The 25,303-nt window shown below is 44.0% G+C and overlaps 1 protein-coding gene across 2 annotated transcripts in view; it reads right to left on the bottom strand.

Moving 5' to 3' along the window:
• psme4a (proteasome activator subunit 4a) overlaps nt 1–24,043 on the bottom strand; it is a 28,633-nt gene extending 4,590 nt beyond the window's left edge. Inside the window, exons 1-41 of one of the 2 annotated variants that reach the window (XM_079363447.1) lie at nt 23,586–24,043; nt 23,272–23,426; nt 20,766–20,906; nt 20,391–20,507; nt 16,396–16,440; nt 14,619–14,768; nt 13,421–13,484; nt 13,263–13,337; nt 12,205–12,327; nt 11,871–11,963; nt 10,187–10,452; nt 9,869–10,055; nt 9,668–9,757; nt 9,492–9,556; nt 9,125–9,275; nt 8,946–9,044; nt 8,792–8,861; nt 8,644–8,711; nt 8,326–8,541; nt 7,058–7,215; nt 6,880–6,975; nt 6,086–6,141; nt 5,719–5,775; nt 5,547–5,602; nt 4,842–4,940; nt 4,690–4,752; nt 4,513–4,608; nt 4,296–4,427; nt 3,996–4,205; nt 3,411–3,547; nt 3,209–3,262; nt 2,991–3,120; nt 2,523–2,604; nt 2,282–2,435; nt 1,657–1,726; nt 1,439–1,564; nt 1,194–1,346; nt 846–950; nt 649–740; nt 422–553; nt 119–327 (exon numbers count right to left, since the gene is read on the bottom strand). In XM_079363447.1, coding sequence (XP_079219573.1) covers nt 119–327; nt 422–553; nt 649–740; nt 846–950; nt 1,194–1,346; nt 1,439–1,564; nt 1,657–1,726; nt 2,282–2,435; nt 2,523–2,604; nt 2,991–3,120; nt 3,209–3,262; nt 3,411–3,547; nt 3,996–4,205; nt 4,296–4,427; nt 4,513–4,608; nt 4,690–4,752; nt 4,842–4,940; nt 5,547–5,602; nt 5,719–5,775; nt 6,086–6,141; nt 6,880–6,975; nt 7,058–7,215; nt 8,326–8,541; nt 8,644–8,711; nt 8,792–8,861; nt 8,946–9,044; nt 9,125–9,275; nt 9,492–9,556; nt 9,668–9,757; nt 9,869–10,055; nt 10,187–10,452; nt 11,871–11,963; nt 12,205–12,327; nt 13,263–13,337; nt 13,421–13,484; nt 14,619–14,768; nt 16,396–16,440; nt 20,391–20,507; nt 20,766–20,902 — 4,483 coding nt within the window. In that variant the 5' untranslated portion in view covers nt 20,903–20,906; nt 23,272–23,426; nt 23,586–24,043. Of the gene's footprint in view, nt 1–118; nt 328–421; nt 554–648; nt 741–845; nt 951–1,193; nt 1,347–1,438; nt 1,565–1,656; nt 1,727–2,281; nt 2,436–2,522; nt 2,605–2,990; nt 3,121–3,208; nt 3,263–3,410; nt 3,548–3,995; nt 4,206–4,295; nt 4,428–4,512; nt 4,609–4,689; nt 4,753–4,841; nt 4,941–5,546; nt 5,603–5,718; nt 5,776–6,085; nt 6,142–6,879; nt 6,976–7,057; nt 7,216–8,325; nt 8,542–8,643; nt 8,712–8,791; nt 8,862–8,945; nt 9,045–9,124; nt 9,276–9,491; nt 9,557–9,667; nt 9,758–9,868; nt 10,056–10,186; nt 10,453–11,870; nt 11,964–12,204; nt 12,328–13,262; nt 13,338–13,420; nt 13,485–14,618; nt 14,769–16,395; nt 16,441–20,390; nt 20,508–20,765; nt 20,907–23,271 lie in introns of both variants that reach the window. The other variant, XM_079363446.1, reaches the window with a different exon arrangement.
• Between the last annotated feature and the right edge of the window lie 1,260 nt (nt 24,044–25,303).

Raw genomic sequence — 25,303 nt, 5'->3', positions numbered from 1 at the left:
ATCTTGGGGAACCGCTAGTGTAAAGGTACAGACACTGTATTCCTCGGGTTCAAATCTGCCTCTGGTTTATTCCCTGCATGTCATTCGTCACAGAGTAACAATGGGATTCTTGACCGACCTGTTTTGAGAAGCTTGATGGCTTGTGTCCGCTCATCTTGCTCCCCCACCTCGTTCTCCTCGATCACGTGATTCTGGATCTCCTCGTCGCCCTCGGTCAGAGGCTTCAGCTGCACCAGAATTCGCTCGGTGAAGTCTGCGATGCGCGGGGAGGTGGTGGGCTGAGTGTACGGCAGGTTGACGTCGATCATGAAGATGTACGTCAGCACGCTGGAAGGAAGAGCAAATCAGAGAAGAAAAAGGTGAGACGTGAAAATGACAAGACGTTTAGTGCGACACAAGTCGGTTGTTTAAAGGAGCTCACCTGCCGATACGTTCCCGTACGTTCTTGTAGACCTGGGTGAGTTTTGGCTCCAGGTATTGTAGCAACCTGTGGAGTAGCTCTGGAACGCGCCACTCCTGCTGAGCCAGTCCTCCCTGCAGCACGTACAGACGACTGGGAAGGAGGGAAAAAACAAAACAAAAATGCACAATCAACAGGTTTATTAGGTGGCATTAATATGTGCATCAGGCTGCAACCTCTCTACTCACCAGGCATCAACAAAGGAGCCCCCCTCTCCGTTGACTGGAGACTCCATGAGCATCTCAAACAGCCAGTGTAGCTTGCGTGGGTCTCTGCTCTCCTGCAGGATACGAAAAAAAAAAACAGACGAGCAAAGAAAAAGTTATGCAAGTTCAAAAGATGATGAGAGGAAGGACGTGATGGTTGTAAACAAGCAGAAGCTTACGCAGGCTGTGGCGATGCACGTGCCCCAGTCTGCATATGTTTCTATGGTGATGTTGGACAGGGCAGTGCGGAGCAGAGGACACAACAACTCCCAGAGGTCCTCAACCTGCAAAACACAAAGTGCATTTGAGCATCATTTTCACTCACGCTAAATTAGATTTTCAAAACCACGGTATTAAAACCAAATATCTCTAGTCATGTTTTTCTATAGTCAGGAGTTTGCTTGCATTTTTTTGGCAATTTAAAATAAATTACCCGACACTGACTTTTCTCAGAGTAATTTCCCAGATTCTGATCATAAGAGAGCGGGACATCCATCAGCCTTGCTTGAACACTTTCACACGTGTACCTTGGCGTAGCTCCAGTGCTTGCAGCCTCTGATCAGACCAGAGATGATCTCTGCCACACAGCGCTGCTTGCTCTCGTGGGAGTCTGCCACCAGACGCTCCATGTGCGGCCGCAGTAGTGGAAGGAAGGCATCACTGAAGTTGCGGAACAATCCCTGGAGGAGCAGGAGGAAGGGAACATGTGAATGTCTTCGCTGGCTGACGCTAATAGTTTCCTGTATTTAACGATAACGCCGCGGGGTCGCACCTTGAACAAACAGAACCTGCGAGGACTGAACTTGTCTTTGCCTTTACGGTCCTCCAGAGAGAGGAACTCGATGAACTGGTTGATGAATACTGGGTCGGAGAAATGGTCAAAGATGATCTGCTCACGCTGTAAAAGAGGGAATGGCGTGAATTTAGAAAAACACAAGGCCAGCTTTAAGCAAAAACTGTCATGTATTGTGTTTTTGTTTCAGCACCAACCTCTGTCATTTCATCCCTGGGCAGGTTCTGTGTGGGCTGCTCCTCCAGTGGTGCGTACATCATCAGTTTTCTGGAGCCAAAAAAGGGGTGATGGTAATTAAAAAAAAGAAAAAAGGGAAAGTCATGAGTCATGCACAGAGACATGTAAACACTTGGGATGTATGTAGAGATCTCACTGCATTCATTGTAAAGCACATGACGCTCAACCCGGGCTACTCTTCTAGAAATCTGATGTTCCAGCCCAAAATCCCAAATCAGGTAATTTAAGATGTGTTGCAACAAGCTGTGAGTAGATATATTTGCATTTTAATTTGGTGGATTTGGGAGTATTTAAAACATTGAAATAATTACAGATATTTCAAATTTGTAATTAATCACCACCTCTGCAGTGATTCATGAAGATTAAACCTTTGATTTCCACCATAATCTGTGATCAGGCTGCAGAAAGTGCAGTAACTCATCCTCGACTTCCTTCTCCCTAGCAACATGTTCCAGCTCCTCCTGGCCCGATTCTGAGGCCAGACAGAATATTTAATCCTCTCAGCAAACTCTGGGTCTCCTCCCATCGGGGCATGCCTGGAAAACCTCCAAAGGGAGGAGTCCAGGTGACAATTCAAATGATCACCTTGGCCAGCAGTAGTATCCCCAGTGCGTCTTCTCCACAAACACACAGCCATCCCAGTCCTGCTGAGTGCGGGGCAGGTTGCTGCTGTTATACTGGAGCCACTGGTTGTCTTTACGGTCTCCTGCTACCATATCGCTCAGCTCCTTGTCTCCACCTACAAAAAATTACCAAAGATGTCAGAAAAAGAATTCTTTTGCATTTTTAAAAAACAGCTAAATCAAGACTGAAAATTGATGCTTACAGAGCTCGGAGGGGTCGACGGGGACTTTCTTGTGAGGTCTCTTTATTTGCTTCATTATTCCTGCAACAGCGGATATCGCCACCTAATGGAGAAAACGGGACACTTCAGTCTAAATTTTCACAGGACCGGACAGCAGAGGTTTCACTGTGCAATATCCTCCTGCAGTTTTTACTTCGATCAAAGTAAAAAAAAAAAAAAAAAGAAGTTATAAATCATGAAGTTTATATTTTTTAATTTCTAAAGACGTCGCCAAACAGAAGTCGTATCAAACAGGTGAAACATGCACGATATAAGAATAAAGTCTGTTACCGTAATGTTTGTACTTTCATTGATCACTTGATTTCTCTTTCAATTAAATCAAGCCGACTGAGGATTAATACATTTTAACTGAAGTCCTTCTTTTTGCACAGACGCTGTTAAAACTGCAGGTGCAACAAGTTAACATCTCCTTCTGCGTGTATGGCACACCTTGCGGACGTAGAGGGAGTCGTGGTTGAGACTTTTGACGAAGAACGTGACGGCCGGCGGTGGAAGTTGGTGGTCGTCTCTCAGGAGCAGCGACAGGAAGCCAATCGAAATGTGTTCGAACTTCCAAGGCCTGAAGCGTAAAAAACAAAGGAAGCATTACAGATTGTAGAAGGTAAACGTGAACTCCATTGAACGAAGTCAGGATTAAATTAACCTACATGTTCCTGTTGTCGACGCTCTCCAGCAGTTCACCAATGAGCTGTTTGTATTTCCTGCAGACGTAAAGACGTGTTTTTATTTTTTTGAAGGCTGAAAGACAATGAAGTCAGCTGGACAGTCAAGTTAAGCCACTCTACACTAAAAGCTGTCATCACACCGAGCTGTAAACGATTCTCCGTCTGGGTGCAGGTTTGAACTTACTGGACAGACTCGGAGTTCTTGAGCTCCTGCCTCTTGAGACCCTCTGCCGATTCCTCCTCTGCGGGGACGGGCTCCTCGGGAAGAGGATTCCCAGTGATCATAAGTTGCTTGGCCACAGCACAGCACTCAGCAGGAATCTAAAAGGATGATCAGATCAGGCACAAAGTATCAGACAGAGTTTGTGTTAACTGCAGACTGTTAAAACATGGAGGGTCAGCCATTGGTTTCTGAAAAGATGGCGTTCGCTACATTAGAAATTATAAATCAACCAAACATTAAAATCACCTAAAGACAGGTGAAAAGCAAGAGTGCAATCACACGAAGCAATTAGATTTGTTTTGCATTTTGCCTTCATGCATTAGGAGAGCGGAGGGAGAAAGAAACCGAGGAGGGAGTGGGGAGAGGAGCCACAGGACAAACAGGAAGCTGGCTCGCCCACTTGAAGGTCTACGGCCTCTGTAGGTGGCCGCTCTAAACACTAGGCCCCTCAACATCTGCGTTTTTAACAGCTGGGAGGGGAGGAGGCTATTTAGATATCGCTGTGGTTACGACAATTTAAACCACTTGTCAAGTTGTGTCACTTACGGAGAAGTCGATGCCGATGGTCTCATACTGGCGATGGATTTTATCGGCGAGGTCATCGAAGAGGCGAACGATGGAGGGCTTCTCCAGAGACATGGCCGAGCTGAGGCCGGAGCGGACGACGGCGGGCCACGTTAAAGCGATGCACTCCCAGTCGTGCAAATTTGCCAGACACACTCCGCTGTGGTTCCCCAGAAGGCAGTACAAGGCACCCTGCAGACGTACGGAGAACGTTTTATCAGCACTCTCATGAGCGTAATGTTGCCGTTTCTACGTGACGAGAGTCCACTCGGGAGGGTTTACTTTGAACTGCTGCTGTGTGACGCTTTTGTTGTCCGGGTTGAGAAACTCCAGGACGTGAGGGATCAGGTCTCTGCAGCAGAAATTATACGTTCCCAGCGCAGTGAACAACACGTTCTGAGCTCGGCTGCGGACCTAAAAAAAAAAAAAAGACGTCGGTAAAGTTCAAGAACAAACGTTTACCACGTGTAATAAGTGTGATTAGAGGAGAAGTATTCACCTGGCTGTAGGTGCTGGTGGAAAGCCTCAGCAGGTCTCTCATCAGCTCCTGGTGGATGCTTCTGTACTGACATCCTTCCACTGTCAGCTTTCGCAGCTGATAATGACACAAAAGACTCAGAGTCATAAACATTCAAATACAACCACTGATCGGGAACTGTCTTTAAGAATGACATACCTCATGCTGGAGCATGACTCTGTCGATGAGCAGAGCTCTGATGTGCTGCTTTCTGCCATGAAGCTGCGAAAACAAAACAGTTTACTGCATCAGAACACATCGTAAGCTGAAGGCAGAGAGAGAGCAACAAGAGAACAGAAGCAGATTCTCACTCTGTTTTCCATCGATTTCTTCACAAGGTTGAAGCTTTTCCAGCGGGAGTCGAACTCGTGTTTGTGGGAGCCTTTGAAATGCAACAAGTCGCTGATAATCTGCAGAGTAATCGCAGAGAAGAGATGAGATCAAGACGTTGAGACTTTGAGCAATTCAACACAGAAAACGTGTTTCATGCAAATTCAGTGATAACTTCTTCCTACACATGGCTCGTCTTCATAACAGATTTTTAAAAAAAAAATTCTGCGACTTTATTAAATATCAATTCAGATACCCGTTTATTTAACGTCAACAAAAACAGAAGTCATTGGCACCAAATATTCAGTGATTTCACTCCTGCAGTGTCTAAATTATAAGTTGGCAATGTGTTTGTGCAATTTACATCAGTTTTGTCTCACAAATATGACAAAAGAGGGCGCTGGTCGCCTCGTGGTTAATGTGTGCGCGCCATGCACAGAGGCTGCAGTCTTTAAAGTGTTTAAATCTGACCTGTGGCTCTCCTCGTCTCTAAATAAAAAGCCCCCAAAATAATCCTCAAAAAAATGTGCATGTTTGAAAATCTGAAGCTTCTGTTCATTTTGATATTCTCGGTCATTGAAAGAGTGGAGGGTCGATCGTTTGCACTGAATCCTCAATCGGTTGTTGTGAGAGAGGGAGTGTTTATTTTTGAAGGACTTTAAGGTGTTGTGTGATTTCTTGCCCACCTTGATGATGGAGAAAAGAGACTTGGTGTCATCTTCAGAGTGCTCCAGGATGTAATCTGCAACACGGGTTCAAAGGAAATCAGAGGCGCAGCAGGAAGATGTGAGCGTGCTCGTTCATCTGAATGTCAAAAAAAAGTCTACTTGGGGAGTCACGTGGCCGATCAACACTTACGCAGCAGCTGCCTCATCACACCACACACAGCGTCTCTGTAGTTCTCTCTGGATTCATCTGCAAGAAGAGACAAGAGATTACAGCCGCAGATAAGAAACACAACTCTGGGTCGCCGGTAGCGCAGTGGCAGTGCGCGCGATCCCATGTATTGAGGCTCAGTCCTCGCGCGCGGGCGGGCGGCCCGGGTTCGCGGGCGGCCCGGGTTCGCGTCCGGCCTGTGGCCCATTTCCCGCATGTCTCCCCCCACTCTCTCCCCTTTCCGACTCTATCCACTTTCCTCCCTCTATAATAAAGGCATAAAAAGCCAAAAAATAAATCTTTAAAGAAACACAACTCTTCTACTCTAAGAGTGAAGTGACTCATGTACCATAATGCATTCCTGTGTAGAGGTTGGTCTCGTCCAGGTTCACCATGCTGTGGACTCTGCAGGAGGAAAAGAAGCTTCTTTAGTAAGTTTATATCTCGGAGAAATTAATTAAGTTCTGAGAAATTAAACATCTGCTCTGAAACATCCCACCTCTCCTCAGGCAAACGATTAACAAAGTACAAAAAACACAACGCCCCAAATAAGCCTATTTTCTGCACATGTACAAACAGGAAGTTTAAAGTTGATGGGTTTTTTTTAATTAGTTTTATTTTCTTCCAACTAAAGAAACAACTCCCGAGTCGTGTTTCAGAGTGAGATACATGTCAGTGTTCTGCAGCACAGGAGTCCATACATACACGACCTGTGTTCATGATAAAAAAGCTTTTTAGAGAAGTTTCAGGGTGACAGAACTCACTATGTAACCATGGCAACTCATTCAGGGAAATAAATGAGAGATAGCAGAATATAAAGAAAGGTGTCACGTTTTCTTTTAATTGGATTAATGAGAGCTGCACCTCACCTTTGTAATCCATAAAAAAAAATTTCCTTACTTGAGCAACGATTTAAAAAAATTTAAATAAAAAAGTAAAAATGTTACTCATTCAGAAATCACCTTTCTTTCAGTTACCATCGATGTGATTTAATCAGAATACGAGCTCAGCAGCTCTACCCCTCTGACATCTCTCTCCACTTGGCCCCGCCCTCCAAACTCATCGGCTTACTATCTTTCAAAAGAAGACTTTTAGGAATATATCAAGCAGCCATGTCTCGTAAAGATTGATATCACCGCTTACAGTTCAGGAATGGGCTCTCCTTTCAACGGAGGCATCAGACTTCCAGCTCCGAGGAGGCAGTGCTGAACGATGGTCAGGCTCTGCAGGACATCATCCCTATTAAAAAACAACAACATGATTACATATTTACACCTTAGAGCTAAACAACATAAGCAGGGCAGAGAGTGAGCATGTTTACCTGCTCATGTCTTGTTCTCCCTGTGCAAATTTCTGAAGGCGCTGGAGCTCAGGCTGCAGGATCAGGTCCAGCAAATAGAAAGCAAAGGACGTCTCCTCCACGCTGGGCACGTGCCACCGGATGTCCAAGTTCCACAGGTCACCTGGCCGACCCCAGTCCTGTGTGGGAAGAAAAACAAACGGGAAGGCTACGATATCACCACAAATTAACGGGAATGATTTTGGCATCTGTGGCACTTTTTTGACCTTTGACCCAAAGTTTGAAGTACCTCGTGAATTTGAACTTTGCAATATCAGAGTTGAACTTTTTTATGACAGGTAGAATCAGCTATATCTGAACCAGTTTGGTTGTAATACCTGGACCACCTCCCTTCTCTGGTCCAAACAAATCCAGAGCATTCAGGACCAGAATCTAAAGTTAGAAGGAGGACATACTGGCTGCTGTCAGAGAAGCCATCATGTCTGATCAGAGAGGAAGCTCACTTCATCATAAGTAGATCTGTCACATATTGGACCTTTAAATATTTTGCTCCACATAAATACTTTGTTTATTGTGTACTCAGTCCACGTCTCCGTGAAGTGCTGGGATCGGAGCAACTCCATAAACCGCGATCAAAACTATGTGACAGGTGGAAACACACCCAAAAGAAACCTATAACACCATCTGCCTTTTGTTTATCTGCAGCACTGCACCGCGGACTGAATAAAGCCTGATTCACGGCAGAGACAGAACATCACACGTTCCCTCAGCCTGTGACACGGCGGGCGAACTGGTCACCATGACATTTGTTTTGTGTAGCCGGAGACATTAATCCAGTCAAGCGATCGACTGTCCACGCTTCAACCCAGGAAGACACTTAATGGGATCAGAGTACAGGCTGCTTCACTGACTAACCATCTAAAAGAGGACAGACGACTCATCAAACCGGGTCAGAGAGGGGGCCACGGGGAGTGCGTGTTTTGGTCAGCTGGTAACTGATGTTTGTTATTGAATTTTCATTGAATTGTAAAACCAACAACAAGCTCCTTAGCTGAAGTCGTTAGGTACTGAAAAACTGTTTTGTCTGCAGCGGTGAATCGAGATCGAGAGAGAGAGAGAGAGAGAGAGATACAGGAAAGGAGCCGCAGCACTACATTGTTGTTTGTTTCGTCACTGTGGCCTTTACCCGGGATTTGCTGCGTCTCTGTCACTTTATGTATTCTTGCAATGCTCTTAAAAAGTAATAAGACAACTTTGGTTTTTTTTTTGCAACTTATCAAAAACAGTACCTTGATGGGAAGATAGTCGCTGATTGGCTGCGTGAAGCCTCCTGGCACGCTGCAGTACTCGGTGGGGTAGATGAGGGCGGTGGAGCGGAGGACGTGGTGCAGCAGGTTGCACGCCAACATGTAGCCCTGCTTACACTTGAGGTGGAGAGTCAACTGCAAAATCTGGACCAGGCTGGAACGATAGGGCAGGATCTTATCGCCATCCACACGAGACACCTGAAGAACGCGGGGAATAGAACAACAGAGAGGAGGGGGAATCGTAAATAAAGGAGCTGGGAGTGTTACAGTTAGGATTTGTGAGTGAGTGGTCGACATCACCTCAGACAGCAGCTGCAGATTCCACAACAACTCCTTGTCAAGCTCCTCGTCATTCAACACTTCCTCGTCTGTGAAATGTAAACGCGTGTCAGACACAACGAGACTCAAAGGGGAAAACTGCCACATTGACTGTGAGGTCAGCACTTACTGGTGGCGATTTGGTTAATGGCGTTGCAGCAGTGTGGCACAAACACCTTGAGTGACTCTGCAGGGTGACACTGAAACAGAAGCACGTACGTGATGCCGAGTGTGAACTATAGTGATCCAAAAGGTTGGTGCACACAGAGTCTGAGAGGACTTACCTTGGCTGCTGCTCTGCACATGTCGGCCACCATCCTCCCAGAGACGCGCGTCTCAAAGATGTTGGTGGTTGCAAAGTTGAAAACCTTTTCCAGAGCAACCTGTTAAAAACAACAACGGGATGAGTCAGAGAATGTAAAGTGGAGAGAGTGAGCCGAGAGAGCGGTGGTAGATCCTTCACCTTGAAGATGTCCAAGGAGCACTGTGTGAGGATGGTGCTAAAGGTGGAGGAGAGGCCAAGCTCCACCAGACTCTCCAAATGAGTCATTTTCTCTGTTTCCGTTTCCTCTCGTGTTTGCTCCAGAGTGCTGCTGTCGATCAGGGCAAAGCATCTGAGGGAGGGAAATTCAATCAAGCAGGGAACAGGACAAAAGCTGCAGGTTATGAGGTCTGCTTTATTAGCAAAGTTTATTTAGCTTTTATTAGTTTATTTTTATATGTTCATCACTCAACATAAAGATGTCTACAATTTTTATTTTCTATGAAACGATGACGCTGGAAGCATTATTTGTTAATGAATGTCTGGTCTTTAAAGCAGACTGAGTCACCTGTCCATGAACTGAAGCACAAAGTCTTCAAACTCAGCTGATGCTGAGCACATCTCTCTTTCCACCTAAAAGCCACAGAGAAAAAAAAGTTTGAATGAAGGTTAGGAAAAAAAAAAAAAAAATTAACAATTTCAATGCAGTTCTGCAAAGAGGGAAGAAAATGATGAGTGTTTCACCTCTGTCAGGTCAGTTCGTTCATGTAAGGCAGACGAACAGTCCACCAAAGGCACAAGGGTCACAAATGTTGCAATAAACTGGAATGTGATCTGCGGGAACACGGATGAATTTCAGGGAGGATTTTAGAAATTTAACAAAAAAAACATCAACACTTTGAGATTCGGTAGAAGTATACAAGCAGAAAAAAAAGGTATAAATACCATGCACTTGCTGAAGTCATTGGGGTCCACGCCGGGCAGAGCCCTCATGAGGAGGGGCAGCATGTGAGTGGGCCCCTCAGGAAAGCGCTGCCCACCTGACACTAGACTCCGCGCCACTCCGATCATGCAGCTCAGAGTGGCAGTCAGCTGGTGCGGCTCCGTTAGAGTCTCCAGAGCTGGGTATGTTCTGAGGGAGAGACAGGACACAATCAGCTCTTTGTGTTAATTTCATAACATGGCCTCGTCTCTTATCTAAAGATTAAATATACACAAACAGCAGAAGAAGGACTTGCGCGGTGGATGTCACTCTGTGCTTACCTCTCCAGCACGGGGGGAATGACCAGCTCCGGCCTCATTAGAGCGAGGTTCTGCAGGGCCTGGGCTGCGTCCAGGCTGCCCGTCTTGCTGAACATGGCCAGCAGAACCGGCTGCATCATACTCTCCACAAAGTCTGTGATGTCGTCCTCTGTGAGCTTGTGACTGTCCGGTATCGGAGTCAGCCACGTGGGCTTTCTGTAGCGCTCTCGGTGCAGCCGCCGCACCACGCTGGCTGGGAGACGCTGGAGCAGCTTCATGAGCTTCATCTGGACACGAGGACGGAGGAGACAGAGAAGAAGGCATTCACTAATCCAGAAGAAGGCATTCACTAATCCAGCAAACAATTCAACTGATGATGTTATTTTAATCCTGGAGGCTTTTTTGTACATAGACTTTGACATATGGCACAGCTCTGTGATTGGACCTCAATCAGCCTCTCCAAACAGGCGGCACTGACCTCCACATGACCTCAAATAACCTCATCTTCACACTCTAAAATCAATCCATTTGATTTAGCCCCAAAGATCGCTGTGACATGTGTTCGATACTTTTCACCCAGGACTCTGAGAAGACGCAGGCCTCCTCAGACGTCTACGTTACGTCATGGTGCTGCTTCAATGTAACGCACTGTTTACAGATGATTAAAACAACTTCTGTGTGAATGAGCCTCTAACATGTGTCCAAGCAACGGCCTCTCCACAAACACACACAAACCCACAGCCCAAAATAAAAGCACGAGTATGAGGACACGCTGCTTCATATCTAGTTCAAGGAAAGGGGAGGGGGGGGGGGGAGACAGGTCCTCAAAAACAGAAAGGCATGTGGCTCTGTGCCCACTGACCTTTAAGAGCATCCCAACCGTCTCACTCACATATCCCCTTGTTATTTCTGAAGGCAGTGCTGATGTAAACCCCGTCAGCCGACGTGATTCAGGAAGCTTCCTAGAAAAAACGATGACGAGTGCGTACGCCCTCTGTACGCCGGCATGTGGCACGGTATGCAGCGTGAACATGACGCTGGAAATATACTTCCACCAGGCCCGAGGAGTGACTCATGATTCTAACACTTTTTACCCTTCGTTATAATCCTCTGATTCACAGTGAGACTTTGTCTTCGTGCCAACTTTTAAACATGGATCTGAAAGGCGTGTGAGTTTCTACAGATCCACGGAGAGAACAAGGCTCGGAGTCTGGTGTTTGCTGCTGTGCTTCTTACTTTATGCAAACAGGACTTTTGCCCCTGAGGGTCTCCGGAGTTTGTCTGTTCGTCCTCTACAGTAAATATTAGAGGCTCAATTGGGAATAAAACAGGATGTTGTGCATTTCCTGGTTCAACTGAAGGGTTGAGCTGCCGTTGGTTAACACACCAACAGGGCTCGGATCAACTGCAGAACCACTGATTTAGAGACTGTACACGTTTACACAGATAATGCTATCAATAAATATGACCAGGGACAAATCAGGATCGTCCTTTTGAATTTGGGGCTCCATCACTTCGGCGCTCTCTTCCTGCAGCTTCGACTGACGTTTTAAAAAGCTGCTCGAGACTCATCTTTTCCATTTGGCTTTTAAGCCCATTTAATCCAGCTGTTATAAGTTACTGAGATGTTTACACACGTTGTTGTTTCAGTATTTCTCTTTGTCTGATTTTCCTAAAAAAGAAAAAAAAGTAAGAGGAGACTCACCAACCAGCGGCCATGGTTTGACGGGTGGAAGAACGAGGTGATGCTGTTAAAAAGGCCACTGAGCTGTGCTTGAGCTTGCTTGCTGGGTCCTCCCTAAAAAATGTTCACAGGGAAACATTGTCGCCTTCATTATGGCGCCATTTACTTTCAGCAAACGCCTCGTGTGTGTGTGTGTGTGTGTGTGTGTGTGTGTGTGTGTGTGTGTGTGTGTGTGTGTGTGTGTGTGTGTGTGTGTGTGTGTGTGTGTGTGTGTGTGTGTGTGTGTGTGTGTGTGTGTGTGTGTGTGTGTGTGTGTGTGTGTGTGTGTGTGTGTGTGTGTGTGTAATCAACTCACCAGCAGGGACGAGACCCAGAGAACGACGTGGCTGATGTCGTAGGCGTTGGTGACGTATCGCGGCACCATCATCTGACTGGTCCCCACGGGGAGATTCAGACTCCTCAAAATCCTCGTGAAAATCTGAAATAAGAACAACAGAACTATTATACTCTGATGATACAAACAAGCAACACCCCCCGCCTCTTGTGCTGTAACTGAAACATCAATACACATTTCTTTCTTGTGTCTTTATCTAAAAAAAAATCTTCACGCTTGTATTATGTAAACAACCACGCTGGTAAACGCCATCACGTCCCGATAGAACAACACATTTCATCAATAGAAAAACTCCATGTAAAACTATTCTGCTGGTCGCCTTTCCTCTCACTAAAGAAAAGTCTTTAGGATATATCATTTCTGTGTTATTTCTCCAGGGCAGGAAAAAGGCGTGCAGCACAAGTTAGCATGGTTATATGCACCTCTATAAGGTCAACCCTCAGGTGAGCAAAAAGAAACCAAGGTTGAAACCTGAAGTCACCTCACTAATCCGTCATCCTGCTTCTGCACAGGCCGCTGGAGCGTCCTTGTTTATGTTTAGCATTTATACAAAGTGTTGTTGCTGAGGATCAAAACAGTGATTCAGCTGAAACGCAGACATGATGCAATCCACTTCCTGCCGTGAGGAGACTCGCAGGAAAAACATCAACAAGGAAACCTGAGTTTGTTTGTGTGACGAGCAGCAGAGTCCATGATGAAACACACGAGCACGAGCCAAAAACACAGAGGCCAGTACACATGTGAGAGCGTGTGCCACAAACACCAAAACACGCCTGAAAGGAGGGGGGGGGGAAGAGAGAGAGAGAGAGAGAGAGAGAGAGAGAGAGAGAGAGAGAGAGAGAGAGAGAGAGAGAGAGAGACAGAGAGAGAGAGAGAGAGAGAGACACACAGAGAGAGAGAGAGACAGAGAGAGAGACACAGAGAGAGAAACACAGAGAGAGAGAGAGACAGAGAGAGACACAGAGAGAGAGAGGGAGAGAGACACACAGAGACAGAGAGAGAGAGAGAAACAAACAAACCTTGGGGATGTAAGGGTCCCAGTCAATGTAGCCGATGTTGTCGTTGGCCAAGCGGGCGAAGAGGTTGACGAGATGCTGAAAAGAAGGAGGACATGTTTAAAGCAGGAACAAACAAACACCGACACTGAGACATTTTCTAGACTAAAACATCAACTCACCACTTCCCAGCTTGGAAGATTTTGCACAGACACCCACAAGCTGATCAATTCATCGAACCACAACCTGTCAGACGAAAGAAACAGACGATTTAAAGTATTTATTCAAATACTGCTCCACATGTGGACTTTATTCCATTCTGCCCTGAAGGCTTCGAGGACTGGATTTACTTTTGTTTGGTTCATAGACTTGAGAGAAATTATGAAAATGTAAAATATTTGTGAACTCATGCATTTTGGGTTTGAATCATTTTTCAAATCATTTCCAAGATGTTGCTCCCAAAGATGGCGGTGTTAATGAAAAGTAAAGTAGAAGTAGAAGTGGAGGCTTTGGTCTGTTGTCCTCCTGTTTCTGAAGGATAGACGGTGGTCAAGACTTGTTGCATCAGCTCAGTGCTCTAACATTGTTAAGGCATTAAGTCGGCGCTGACATTTGAAGAGATTCTCTGCCAGCATTAATTGGACTAAGACATCACTCACTACGGTCACACACGCGTCAACTCTGTGGTCCAGTTCGTGGGAGCGCTCCGTTCCTCGCTCAGACACAATACACTCCCTTGGCTCTGACACACTTCAGAGAGGTGTCGTTGGGCAGGGTGCACTTCATGCACGAGCAGGCGGGTACACAACGCCGACAGGCGAAATTCAGAGTTCTACGGCGCCATCTGACTAAAAGGACTCAAAATAAGTCACAAAGAAGCCATCATGTTCTTTGCGTTGACCCGACTGTGCGTCCCTTTGAAAAAATTTAAAATGTTTATGTGTCATAATAATAAATAAAGCATGTATGACGTTATGCTGCAGAGGGAATCGTGTTCAGGCGCGGTTAGTCCTGAAGCAGATATATGGAGGTGAATACAAGAAGTGTGTTTGTTTTGAACAAGGAATCAAAATACTAAAAAGTGTGTGTATTTATGGATCCTTTTGTTCAGGGAACATTGGAGCTGGGTCTTTGTTGTTTTAACAGCACTCGCTTTAGATTCTCACTTCGGGAAACGCCCCCTCACTGTTTCACAAAGACCTCTCCGTGTGGCTGACATCACAACGTCTATGTCGGGATCCTCTCCTTTTTATACACAGCTGACACATCCATTCAGCTGATTCATTCAGTTTCTCTCCTACGGACCGGATCCCAAGGCTGACGAGTTACACTGCCTCCAGACTGGAGCGAAAACCTCGCGGAGGGCGAGGAGTTTCTTACTTGAAGCCTTTGTGGTGCAGCTCCGGAGGCAGCGTGGTGGGCAGGAAGAGCTCAAAGTAGCTGATCGCTCTCTGCATGGTGACATCGAAGGGACAGAGGAGCGGCCTCCACTCGTCCAACATCTCCTGAGTGGCAGACTCTGAGAAGTATCTGTACGAACAAGGAGACGAGAATGTCATTAATATCATTCGTCAGCTTATGAACAGTTCTGAACGGCCTCCAAACGTGCAGAGCAGCTTAGAGAGTACTACAAAGATGAAAAGCCTCTTAGGTCACTTACAAAGTCACATCCTCACACACACACTCAACTTATGCAAGACTGACACCGAACCTCCCTGTCGGACTTAAAGAAAACCCAAAGTTACCGTCACACAAATCTGTGAGAAGTCCTCATGAGATCGCTGCAAATCCATTTACACAACTTTACGCAGAATCTGTTCGTCTCCTCTTCATGTTACGGCTGCTGCATCATGCTCACAGCTGGAGAATGATTTCTCAAAGATGAACACATCCTAACAAGTTAGCTTGACGCTAACACATCATGGAAGTCGCAATTAACGGGCCAGCAGAGATAACGTTGCATGAAGTATGAATGAGGAAATTATGGTTTTGCTTTAAATGACTTCTAAAGGTGAGGGATGCTGAGCTGGTTTGTCATTATCTCGACAGTTTTTTAACACACCAGCTGTGACTGAGTGCCATGACAGCTGCCACTCCTTCCATGCTAAATGTAAATGCACTTGGACTTGTCATCTACGTCTTTGCCTTCTGACTCAAAGTGCTTTAACACCAAAAATCCCTGCGACACATTCACACACGGATGGTCGAGTCTGATATGTAAAGTGACCATCAGTATCAACTCATCCCATTCACACCCCGCCCACCAAGCAGTGTGCACGCCAGGCACCCATAGTGGTTAGCCCGCGCCCCATGTACAGTGGATAGTGGTCCTCCAAGTGGGTGGCCAAGGTTCAAATCCGACCACTAGCTCCTCCCAGCACTCTCTCTCTCTTCCTAAGTTTCTGGCACTTTCCTTCTCCTGAATCAAAAAGCTTAAAAAGCCAACAAATAGACCTTAAAATAAGCTAACACTGGAGAATAATGCACCACTAGCTGAAGACTGTACGTCACACACCTGGAACATTTTAGGTGTAAGTGTAAATCCTGGATTTACACTGGATTTACAGTCCCACAGGGGAATTGTCATGCTTCATTATGAGCTTGTGTAAACAAGGTTATCCCAGGTCACCTGGCCTTCCTCAGCCTTTCTAAATCCACTGGACACCTTGAGAAAAAAAAAAAGAAAAAAAGAAAAAAAAGGGATACTTTCAACCGAGGCTCCTTCCCTCTAACTCACAGCTGATCCAGTGTGTCTCAGCGGCTGGACACCAGTCACTCTCCCTTCTCACCGTAACAGGAAGCTCTCACACAAGACAAAATTAGATGAGATAATAGGATTACCTGGCTAAGTGCAAACAGAGCAGCGAGTCCTAGCGCTCTCATAAGATATCTGCACAGGCACAACACAACAGCCAGCAGAACCAGGGACGGGCGAGTGGCAGAGTGGCGAAGTGAAGCCTCACTGACATTCATCCAAATACATAACCAACATTTAAGTGTTTGTTCTCTACCATCGGAGCGTCGCATACAATTAAAATTCTGTCATATTCCATTCTATTATTAAATCTTTAATTAATTGCTGTTAATGCAATCAATTGAATCTCAGCCTATTCAACGTCTATTAATAGCAGCAATAATGAGATTGAAATGTACTTACGGTCTGCAGCTTTTCACGAGGGTTTTCAGCACACTCTCCACCGAGCTGCAATTAAAAAAAAAATTAAAAAAAAAAGATGAATGTCACGGCCTGAAATGGACGGCAACACACACACACACACACACACACACACACACACTGACACACAAATGTTAGGGTTCAACTCCACACCGATGCAACTTGACTCTGATTGCATGCACACAGAAACTTGTTTTACACACCTAATGAAAAAAAAACCTGACCAGGAAATAGTTCCGAGAGGACATCCTCAGGCCTTTATGAACAGAGTCTTTACTGCAGATGTAGATGTGTGTTTATTCATGTCATTGCTTTGTTTTCATCGCTGCTCTACCATCAGCTGCTCCTGGATTAAGGACTAATAATAAAACGTCTCACACATCACAAACTCCTGACATGTTGATCTTCACATATAGACCACAATCTCAGGTCACATAACAGCGTTGAAAGCCCGGGACCGATATAACCTCAGCTTTTGAGCTTCCCACCCGCAATCCCAACGATCTGCTCACATGCAAGCTCAAGCCATGCCTGGTTGGAAAAGCCCTGCCGATCCCGCTCAACAACTGCTTATTGAAGCCCCCCCCCCCCCCCCCGCCGAGTCCATTTGGAGCTAACGCACTCCACATTGGACTCGAACAAGAGACGAATCTTTGGGGTCACTTCAATCCAAGCTGCATCTAGCTAAATACAAAGGGTCCAAATGGTTAGAGCTATGATCAAACACACAAAGACCCGGGTCAAAGTCATGCTCTGCGTGTCCAAGAACAACAAGAACTAGTCAAGCTGAGTGTCTTATTTCAGAGTGCGTGGGTGTTCATGGAGTAGAAGGAACCCCAGACTAAACTACATGACCTTTGGATCTCAGCTCCGACCCTGCATGTTTGCCCCAACACATACCAGAAGGGGAGAAAACGTGACAAGAGCGAGAGCTTCTCTGTTACCTGTTAAGAAATGCTGAATGGCAGAGCATGTTTGGATAAATAAACCAAGAAAATAAATGGGATATGAAACTGTAGAAACTCCCTGGAACATATAAACCCATTAACTAACAAGTGGGGACATAGTGGAGAGTGTACATAAACAAAAAATGTGGTGATTTGCAAAACACTGACATCCCACAATTGATTAGAAATAGCAGCTTATCACAGGTTGGTTGTTTGTGGAAAACGTTTGGCACATCTTGAAGTTTGAAGCCAGCAACACGTTTCAGAAAAGTTGGGAAAGCAGCACCAAGTTATCGGAAAGGTAGTAAAATAAAAAAAACACCTGATGGCTCAGTTAGTGAGATTAACGGGGAAATGTTTGGCTGTAAAGAAAGTCTCTCTGAAGCTCAAACCACATCCTGAACCTATAGCAGCAGCAGCAGCACGGCTGCATCCTTGAAGAGTCCAGGAGCACAATCTGGCCTTCCTGCAATCACGACTTGTCCCCAACTGAAAACGTTTGGAGCATTGTGACCAAGGAGGAGCTGAACTATTTACCAGCCGAAGTCCTACATTAAGCAAGAGAAGAGTGGCGAGCAGGCCGGGGGCTCGATTGATAGAGTCGGTCATCTCTTCACCTTGAAGATTGGGGGTCCGATCCCCCAGCTCCTGCAGCAACATGTCCGATGTGTCCCAGGGCAAGACAGACACTTTACCCTGAAGTGCTCACACTGCTTAGCCAGCAGCGTATGAATGTGTACGGACGGGATCAGTTACTTCTGATGTTCACTTCACAGCCTGGGACTCTGACGACTCAGCGCTTTGAGCTGTCAGAAGTTAGAAAAGAGCTCTCAGAGCTCAAATTCATTAAACGTTTAAACTTAACTTGTTTGAAACGTGTTGCTGGCATCATCTTTGAAATGGGCACGTAACTCTCCAAAAGCAATGAAATGTCTCACTTTGAACATTTCATCGATTTTTATCATGTTTTGGGGACATTTTCAGGATTTCTGGACAAGACAGCTTCATGCTGAGAGACAGGAAGCGTCCGGAGGAAGGATTATCTGACGACGTGCAGCAAAGAGCCCGCGGCCGCTGACGAGGACGACAACTTCCATAGAAGGGGGACACAACGTGACCTCTCTGCTGCATGCCGCCTCCTCTTGGTGTTAATTTAACTTAAATAGGAAGTGTACTGCAAAGCATCACATTGTGTTTTTTTCCCATTTTACACAATGTCCCGATTTCTTAGGAAGTAACTGCTGAGTAAGGCATAATAATGTATTTAACCACTGCTTAGCTCATGAGATAACATTCACGTCTCAATGCATTCCATCTGTATACGCTCCTTCATTATGTCACTGCATCCCTGCCACATAATCCACTACAGACGAAATACTGCGAAGCATAAAATGACAGATTATGAACAATAGTTGGACAAATATTGAAGGAACAACAGTCATTGCCAACGCCTAATGGTTAAAAGAAACCCTTTTAGCTGCAGTGCGACAGTCTCCGATATGGGTGAAATGTTAACATTGATCAAGTCGTGATTCGTCTAGCTGCATATGGGGGTGTGTGTTTTTTTGTTGTTGTTGTTTTCACATGCAATGTAAAAAAAAATAAAAAAAATAAAAAAGGTGCCTCAAAAGATGAATTCAAAATAAAACACAAAGAGAAGTATTGTCCTTACCACCTCTGAACCAATTTTAGCATTACGTGTTTAGCGGATGAACGAGGTCGTGGAGAACTGAATGTGAAAGGAGACAAAGGCATAAAGAACACATTCAGCACACACAAAGTGCCAATTCCTCTTAACGAGAACACTGTGCATCAACTTATACAGTTTATCACGGCTTTGGCGGGCATTAGTAAAGTTTTGAAAGAGGTGAGCTGGCATTCTGCAGCAGCTTGTTTTCATCAGCTGTGACGTGATAAACACACAATGTTCCCATGGCACCATAAAAGAGCACCTCGCACTGCTTGCTAAGAACCTCGCCGGGACTCTTTTGAAAGGGTTTGAAGGAGATAGCAGACGTCAAAGAGAAGAGTCAGGAAGAGGAAGTGATGTAACAAAAAGTTCCCCATTTTACCTCCAACAAGCGATACAAAAACCACAATTAGTTTTTATCAGAACCAGTGAAATCATGTTTGATACTTCTTGATACCACCTGTGCATTTTTTTTTATTGTAACCAACAGCATCAAAAAGTACCAACACTAAAAAGAGCTTCAGCCTTCTGTTGGACCGAAGAGAGAGCACTGTCCAAGTTGCACAAATATGTTGCTAACGTATTTGAGCAGTTCACACAGTGTGCAGGTGTTTGCTGGTTATTTTGTTCATCATAAACAAGAACTGACCAAACGCTGGGCGCCTAGGATTTATAGGTTTTTGTTTCTGTGGTATCGAAATCATCAAGTCAAACCAAAGGTTGAAAAACCTGGTGTTGTGACAACGTTACAAGAGTGATATCAGAACTAAGTCGTGGATCTACTTGATGGGAAAATACCAAAGAATCTCAGATGGAATAAATATTCTGCGTTTACATCACATCAAAGTGAAGTCGTCAAGCTACAACATTAACATTAACTAATCTTCAGATATTCAGTTGTGTGTGTGGTGGGTAATAATAAATAATAAACTGGGTTCAAATTTTAATCCAAGTTTAAATAGATTCACTGTTTTTTTTTTCTTTTTTTAAATGACCAGCAACTTTTTGGTTAATAGAGAAAGCCCACAAAGATGATCCTCCATGTTTATGCGTAGTAAACAATAAATACTTTCACAATACTCACTTCACAATCACATTGTCACAGATTTCAGTTGTACTGAGAAAAGAAACATAAATGTGAACACATCCGCACATTCTGCCACAGCTCCACGGCTACTGAAGGTGTGCTGCAGGTATCAAAGCTAAAACAAGTACATCAACAATACAGGCTGCTGACAGCCAACCATCGAGTGTGCACAGTTCAAATGCAGAGCTGTGCAAACATGAACAACATTGTAAAACACGTTAATAACAGTGATAGTAAAAGTACAGAAGCATACTTGGGGAACCAGTTGAGGCCCAGATGTTCAGTTTTGGAGAAAAGAATCCTGTCGTGTAGCTCGTACAGCGGTCTCCAGTTCAGCTCGAGGTCCTCTCTTGACAGTAGTTCCCGTTTCCTGCGAGGCGAATCAGAAACACAGACAGATGTGAACCAGATTTCTCTGAATGATTCATAAAGATGCAGAAGAGTCCGACGTACAGGTGGGTGGGAAGAAGCAGATTCTGGCTCATCGTAAAGGACAAAAAAAAAAATACATCAGGTCGCAGAACGGATGAAAAGTGAGCTTTTGCATCACGTTACTGTCGGAATAAACAAAAACACTCAAAAGGATTATTTACTGTGACAGTCAAGAGCGTGCCGGGTCTGTTCTTACTTGAGGAGGTTGATGAGAAGGCGAGCGAGGCCCTGCATCATGCTGATCTCCAGTCGAGGGATGGTCACTAGCTCGTAGAGCAACTTGATGAAGAGGACATGGTCTTCTTTGCTGAACTTCCGTCCGTACAGTCTCATGTACCTAAATAAGAAGAGCAGACTTCAGGGAAAGTGCTTCAAGTCCACCATGCACGATAAGTAAGCAGTGAGGCTGTCAATGTGTAAAACACAAACACAATGTTTATGTTCTAACAAAGTGAGACCTCCAATACAAGCGTACACGTGTACACAGGTTCTGAAAACTTACTGAAATTGACCATCAGAAAATGTTTTCATCACTATTAAAATGCCAAACTACCAGTGAACCGAATCTGGGTCAACCCCACAGTAGACTTTCCATCTCTCTGAGCCGGCAGTGACTCACTCTTGGACAGAGCGACGAGCCAGCAATGGGGACTGAAACGGATTAAAGACAGCCGAGCAACCAAGGAAAACAATATGAAACAGCACCCAGAGTAATCCTCCATTTATGTGGACAATATTTTAATTGCTGCTGGATTCATTATGAAATAACTGATTAGTAAATGCAAAAAAAAAAAAGAAGGTCAAATGCCACAATGAGTTTTATTGGCCACAGGTTTCATTTGAAGTATGCACACTCCTTATTCTCAGTTGGTACATTTCTTGTCCTGCACTTCCTAATGAAAAAGTGCAGCAGGTCTCATCTGTTTGACACCAAGCCTTCAACAGATAAACAAGTTAAACACTGCTTATGTGACCCTCTCTACAAAAGCAGCACTGAAAAAGAAAAAACAACAACAAACAAACCCTGAAGCGAGTTCACATAAAACCGAACACAAGTCCAGAAAATCTAATTCAGCTATCACCATTCCAACATAGCTTATGAGCAATCATCTGACTCGCGACGTCAAAGAGGAAACGTAAAAGAAAACCGACCCCAGAATAGTTATGACAGCGACCTACTGTTGAGCTGCGCTGCCAGGGTCAGGTTATGTATCCGACAGTTTAGTGCACCCATTATGAAACCCAGACTGTGCCTAATCATGTGGGGTGGGGGTGGGGGTAGTTAGTTTCAAGGCATAAACAGCTTAATCATCCTCAAAACACACCGGGCTCTCGCCTCCCTCACAGATAAGCCACAAGTCATTGATCACGGTCTGTGTTACGTTGCAACAGGGACAGGCTGTTAGCCCAGTAGCAAACATGACATGCTAAATGTCACCCGCCTGTCATAAGCTGGGGCCTGAGGATCTATCTGTCGTCTTTCATTGATATAACATAAAGAGCTTCAAAATCAATCATACATCCGTGTTCTCTCTGATATCACACAATTAGACCTACTGTGATTATTTCATTCCATCAATGATGTTTTATTGACATTTCTAAGAGTCAATCGATGTTTAACTCAGGGCGTCTTCCTGTTCAACTCTTAAGTTATTCAGTGACATAGCTGGGTTTTATGTTTGTTTGATTTCTTAAATTTGGTTATGTCTGTTTTACAAGTGTTTTATCTTTACGATGCTCTAGGTTTGTATTCAACCACCTTAAACGCTTCCTTGTGTGTCGAGTGACAAACGCTTGATTCAAATGGATTCGATTGGGGTTTTTGTAGATCAAACACAAACGAGTCCCTGTAATGGATGTGAGGATATTTCATTGTTGAATTGAAAACACGTTATGAAGAAATGAACCTGTGGACGGGCATTTCAAGCTGAACAACACTCAGAGGTGTGTCAGAGGTGGGTGAAAGTTGAACACTTTCCACCAGGCGTCTGATGATCACAGGTTTGGACTGTTTCACCGCTTTAGAGTCGGTCACAGCAGAGACTCCTGTCAGCTCAGGGTTTCAACCTGGAACACCTGGAACAGGGGTCTCCAACAAGGAGCTCGAGAGCATGTAAGTAGCTCGCTAAGCAAATCCAAAATATCAAAAACATATAAACGAAACCTCGCTCATGACAAACTGTGTCTACAACTCTAGATCTATCTAACCAGATTACATTAACCTGGTCGACAGCATGCAGTGTCAGAAAAATTCTCATTACTGGGAAGCACATAATGTAACAGAGAAATGTACAGTGTTATAACAGCAAAGCAGGATGTAGCTAAATCAATTAGATAAAAAACATATGCATCAAATAATAGTTAAAAAAAGCCAGTAACTTAAAGCATACAAGTCTATGAACACTATCATGCACATAAGGATGAACATATTATTGTACAATTACGACCCATATGTTATTTTTATTGCAATGCAAATCAAATCAAAGAATACAAATAAGATCAGGTGACATCTTATAACATTATTATATATATTATATATTATAATATTAACATACACTGCAAAATAAATAATAATAAAATAAATTGGGAGTAGAGGTAGCTCTTGACTTGTTTTATTTTTTGAAATATCGGAGAAGTCCTCAAAGATTCAGACTGGATGGTGAAGCCGGTGTTTAGGAAATGAAAGATTAGCATGAACTTACGTGGAAAGTTTCCTGGTCCAGAAGAGCACACCGGGCCATATCTCTCTGAGCTGCACAGCTCGGCACAAGTTTCCTTTGATTTTACTCAAAACGTCGTTTGACTCGTCGTCCAGTCGGTCCGCGTACGGCAGAAGTTTGTTGTACACGATGTCTTTCTGAGGAACAAATCCCAGCGTGTCGGACTGAACCTTTCTCATGATACAGGACCTCCAAACAGCTAGCTTCACAGATGCTAATAATAACCTATCAAACTCTGTGTGTAAAAGTCAGCTCGCACTTCAGGTGCTCGTTGCTAAGCTACCAGGCTATCTCACCTCTGTGATCGGTGTTACGGCCCACACACGGTGACTAAGAAGTTATCTCAAGTTGATGACCCGCTAGCTAGCATTAGCCATTTTGGCTCAAATTAAGTTACCGATAAAAACAACATTATATCAGCGTCATCGTATAAAAAAGCAGGAAGGCTAACGGATAACGCCGGTCTGTTCACGTAAACTCGTTGGCACGTAATCCTTTTAAAAAAAATAAACAACTGACAACCAGCTAGCGGTCTATAGCTAAAGTTAGCTCCCCCTACTACAACAGCACAGTCATAACCCGAGGACTGTCAGCGTCGACTGATTCATCCAAAACTACGCCGGAGAGAAGGCGGCCGCGTCACTTCCGGTAGTCGCAAAAAAAAACAAAAAAAAACAAACAAAAAACAACTGCATTACCCAGCATACCACACTTCTCCCTCCAATTCATTCATGCTTTTTATAAACGCCAATCCCTTTAAATCACTCGAGCTGGATGACTCGAAATCCAATTAACGTCTCCGTGTCCCCTGATTTATTTTTCTTCTATACCTCAGTAAAGGTAAAGTACGGTGTCCCTGAAGTCCCCAAAAAGTCAAAAACATAAGATAAGATATCTTTATTGTCATTGTACAGGTTCAACGAAATACTGTTAGGGCAGTCCAAAAGATGCCATGCCATCTCAAAGTTTCAAAAAAAATTATATAAAAAATTGTACAAATTTACAAACACTATTACACTGTATAATATGAATATGAGAATATGACCATGGTTCATTAATGCAGTTATAGATAGACCGTATGCAGAAAAAAAGTTAGATTGCTTAGGATAAAATAACAACTCAAAAAGTATCTATTAAATGATGTGATTTTTTAAAATAAACCTTCTTTCTAGCATACAATAGGAAAGGCAATACATAAATAAATACACATTTAAAGAGGTAAGGGTGTGAGAGATATTTAAGAAAAAATTGCAAACATTAACTGTTCTACTCATTTTTTATTTTGAAAATCTGACATTGTACATAAATAATGTCAGATTCATCATCAATAATGTCATCATCTTTACATGTCTAATCAACGCTGCCAAATACACTATTTTTTGCAGTAAATGGCAAAGTCACTATAAAAGACCTAATCGTTTTTCTACATCTTAAATGTTCAGAGACATTTTGGATTAATTAATTAATTCAATCATTTTGGAGTGGGGGATGACATCTCATTTTAAACATTTCCTATAAATTAATTTTTTGATTAATTTGTCAATCAATGTTGACTAGTAATGTGTGGAAAATGGGCGATGTATTTTCCTAAAATTGTATTTTTACTACGTTAAATGGGTGAAACAACCTGGTCCAGTAGTCTATGGTCCAGTACGAGATAAACAGTCACTGCCCCCTGGTGGAAAAAGTCAGAGGTACATTAAGAAGCAAAGCAATAAATCTTTGGATATTAATGGCAAGATCTCCCACTCTGGACGTACTTTGAAGACCCGAAATAGTAGACTTCGAAGTTCGAAGATGGATGGATACATCCAGTAGCAGTATACAAGACAAGCAGGACACAAGACATTACTTGTGAAGAAGTACTAACACTACAATTTTAAGGACAAAGTCATAGCTTCATATAGTTTGTTTAGGAACTATTTTCAGACACTACTTAAAGAAAAGGCGTATTCTCAACATTAAATCTCAAAATAGTTTGTTATGAGATATTTACACGGTAAGATCATTAAGT

The sequence above is a fragment of the Symphodus melops genome, assembly GCF_947650265.1.
Source record: "Symphodus melops genome assembly, chromosome: 15".
Lineage (NCBI taxonomy): Eukaryota > Metazoa > Chordata > Actinopteri > Labriformes > Labridae > Symphodus > Symphodus melops.
The sequence above is the reverse complement of the archived record's forward strand: the minus strand, read 5'-3'. Positions and strand labels throughout refer to the sequence as shown.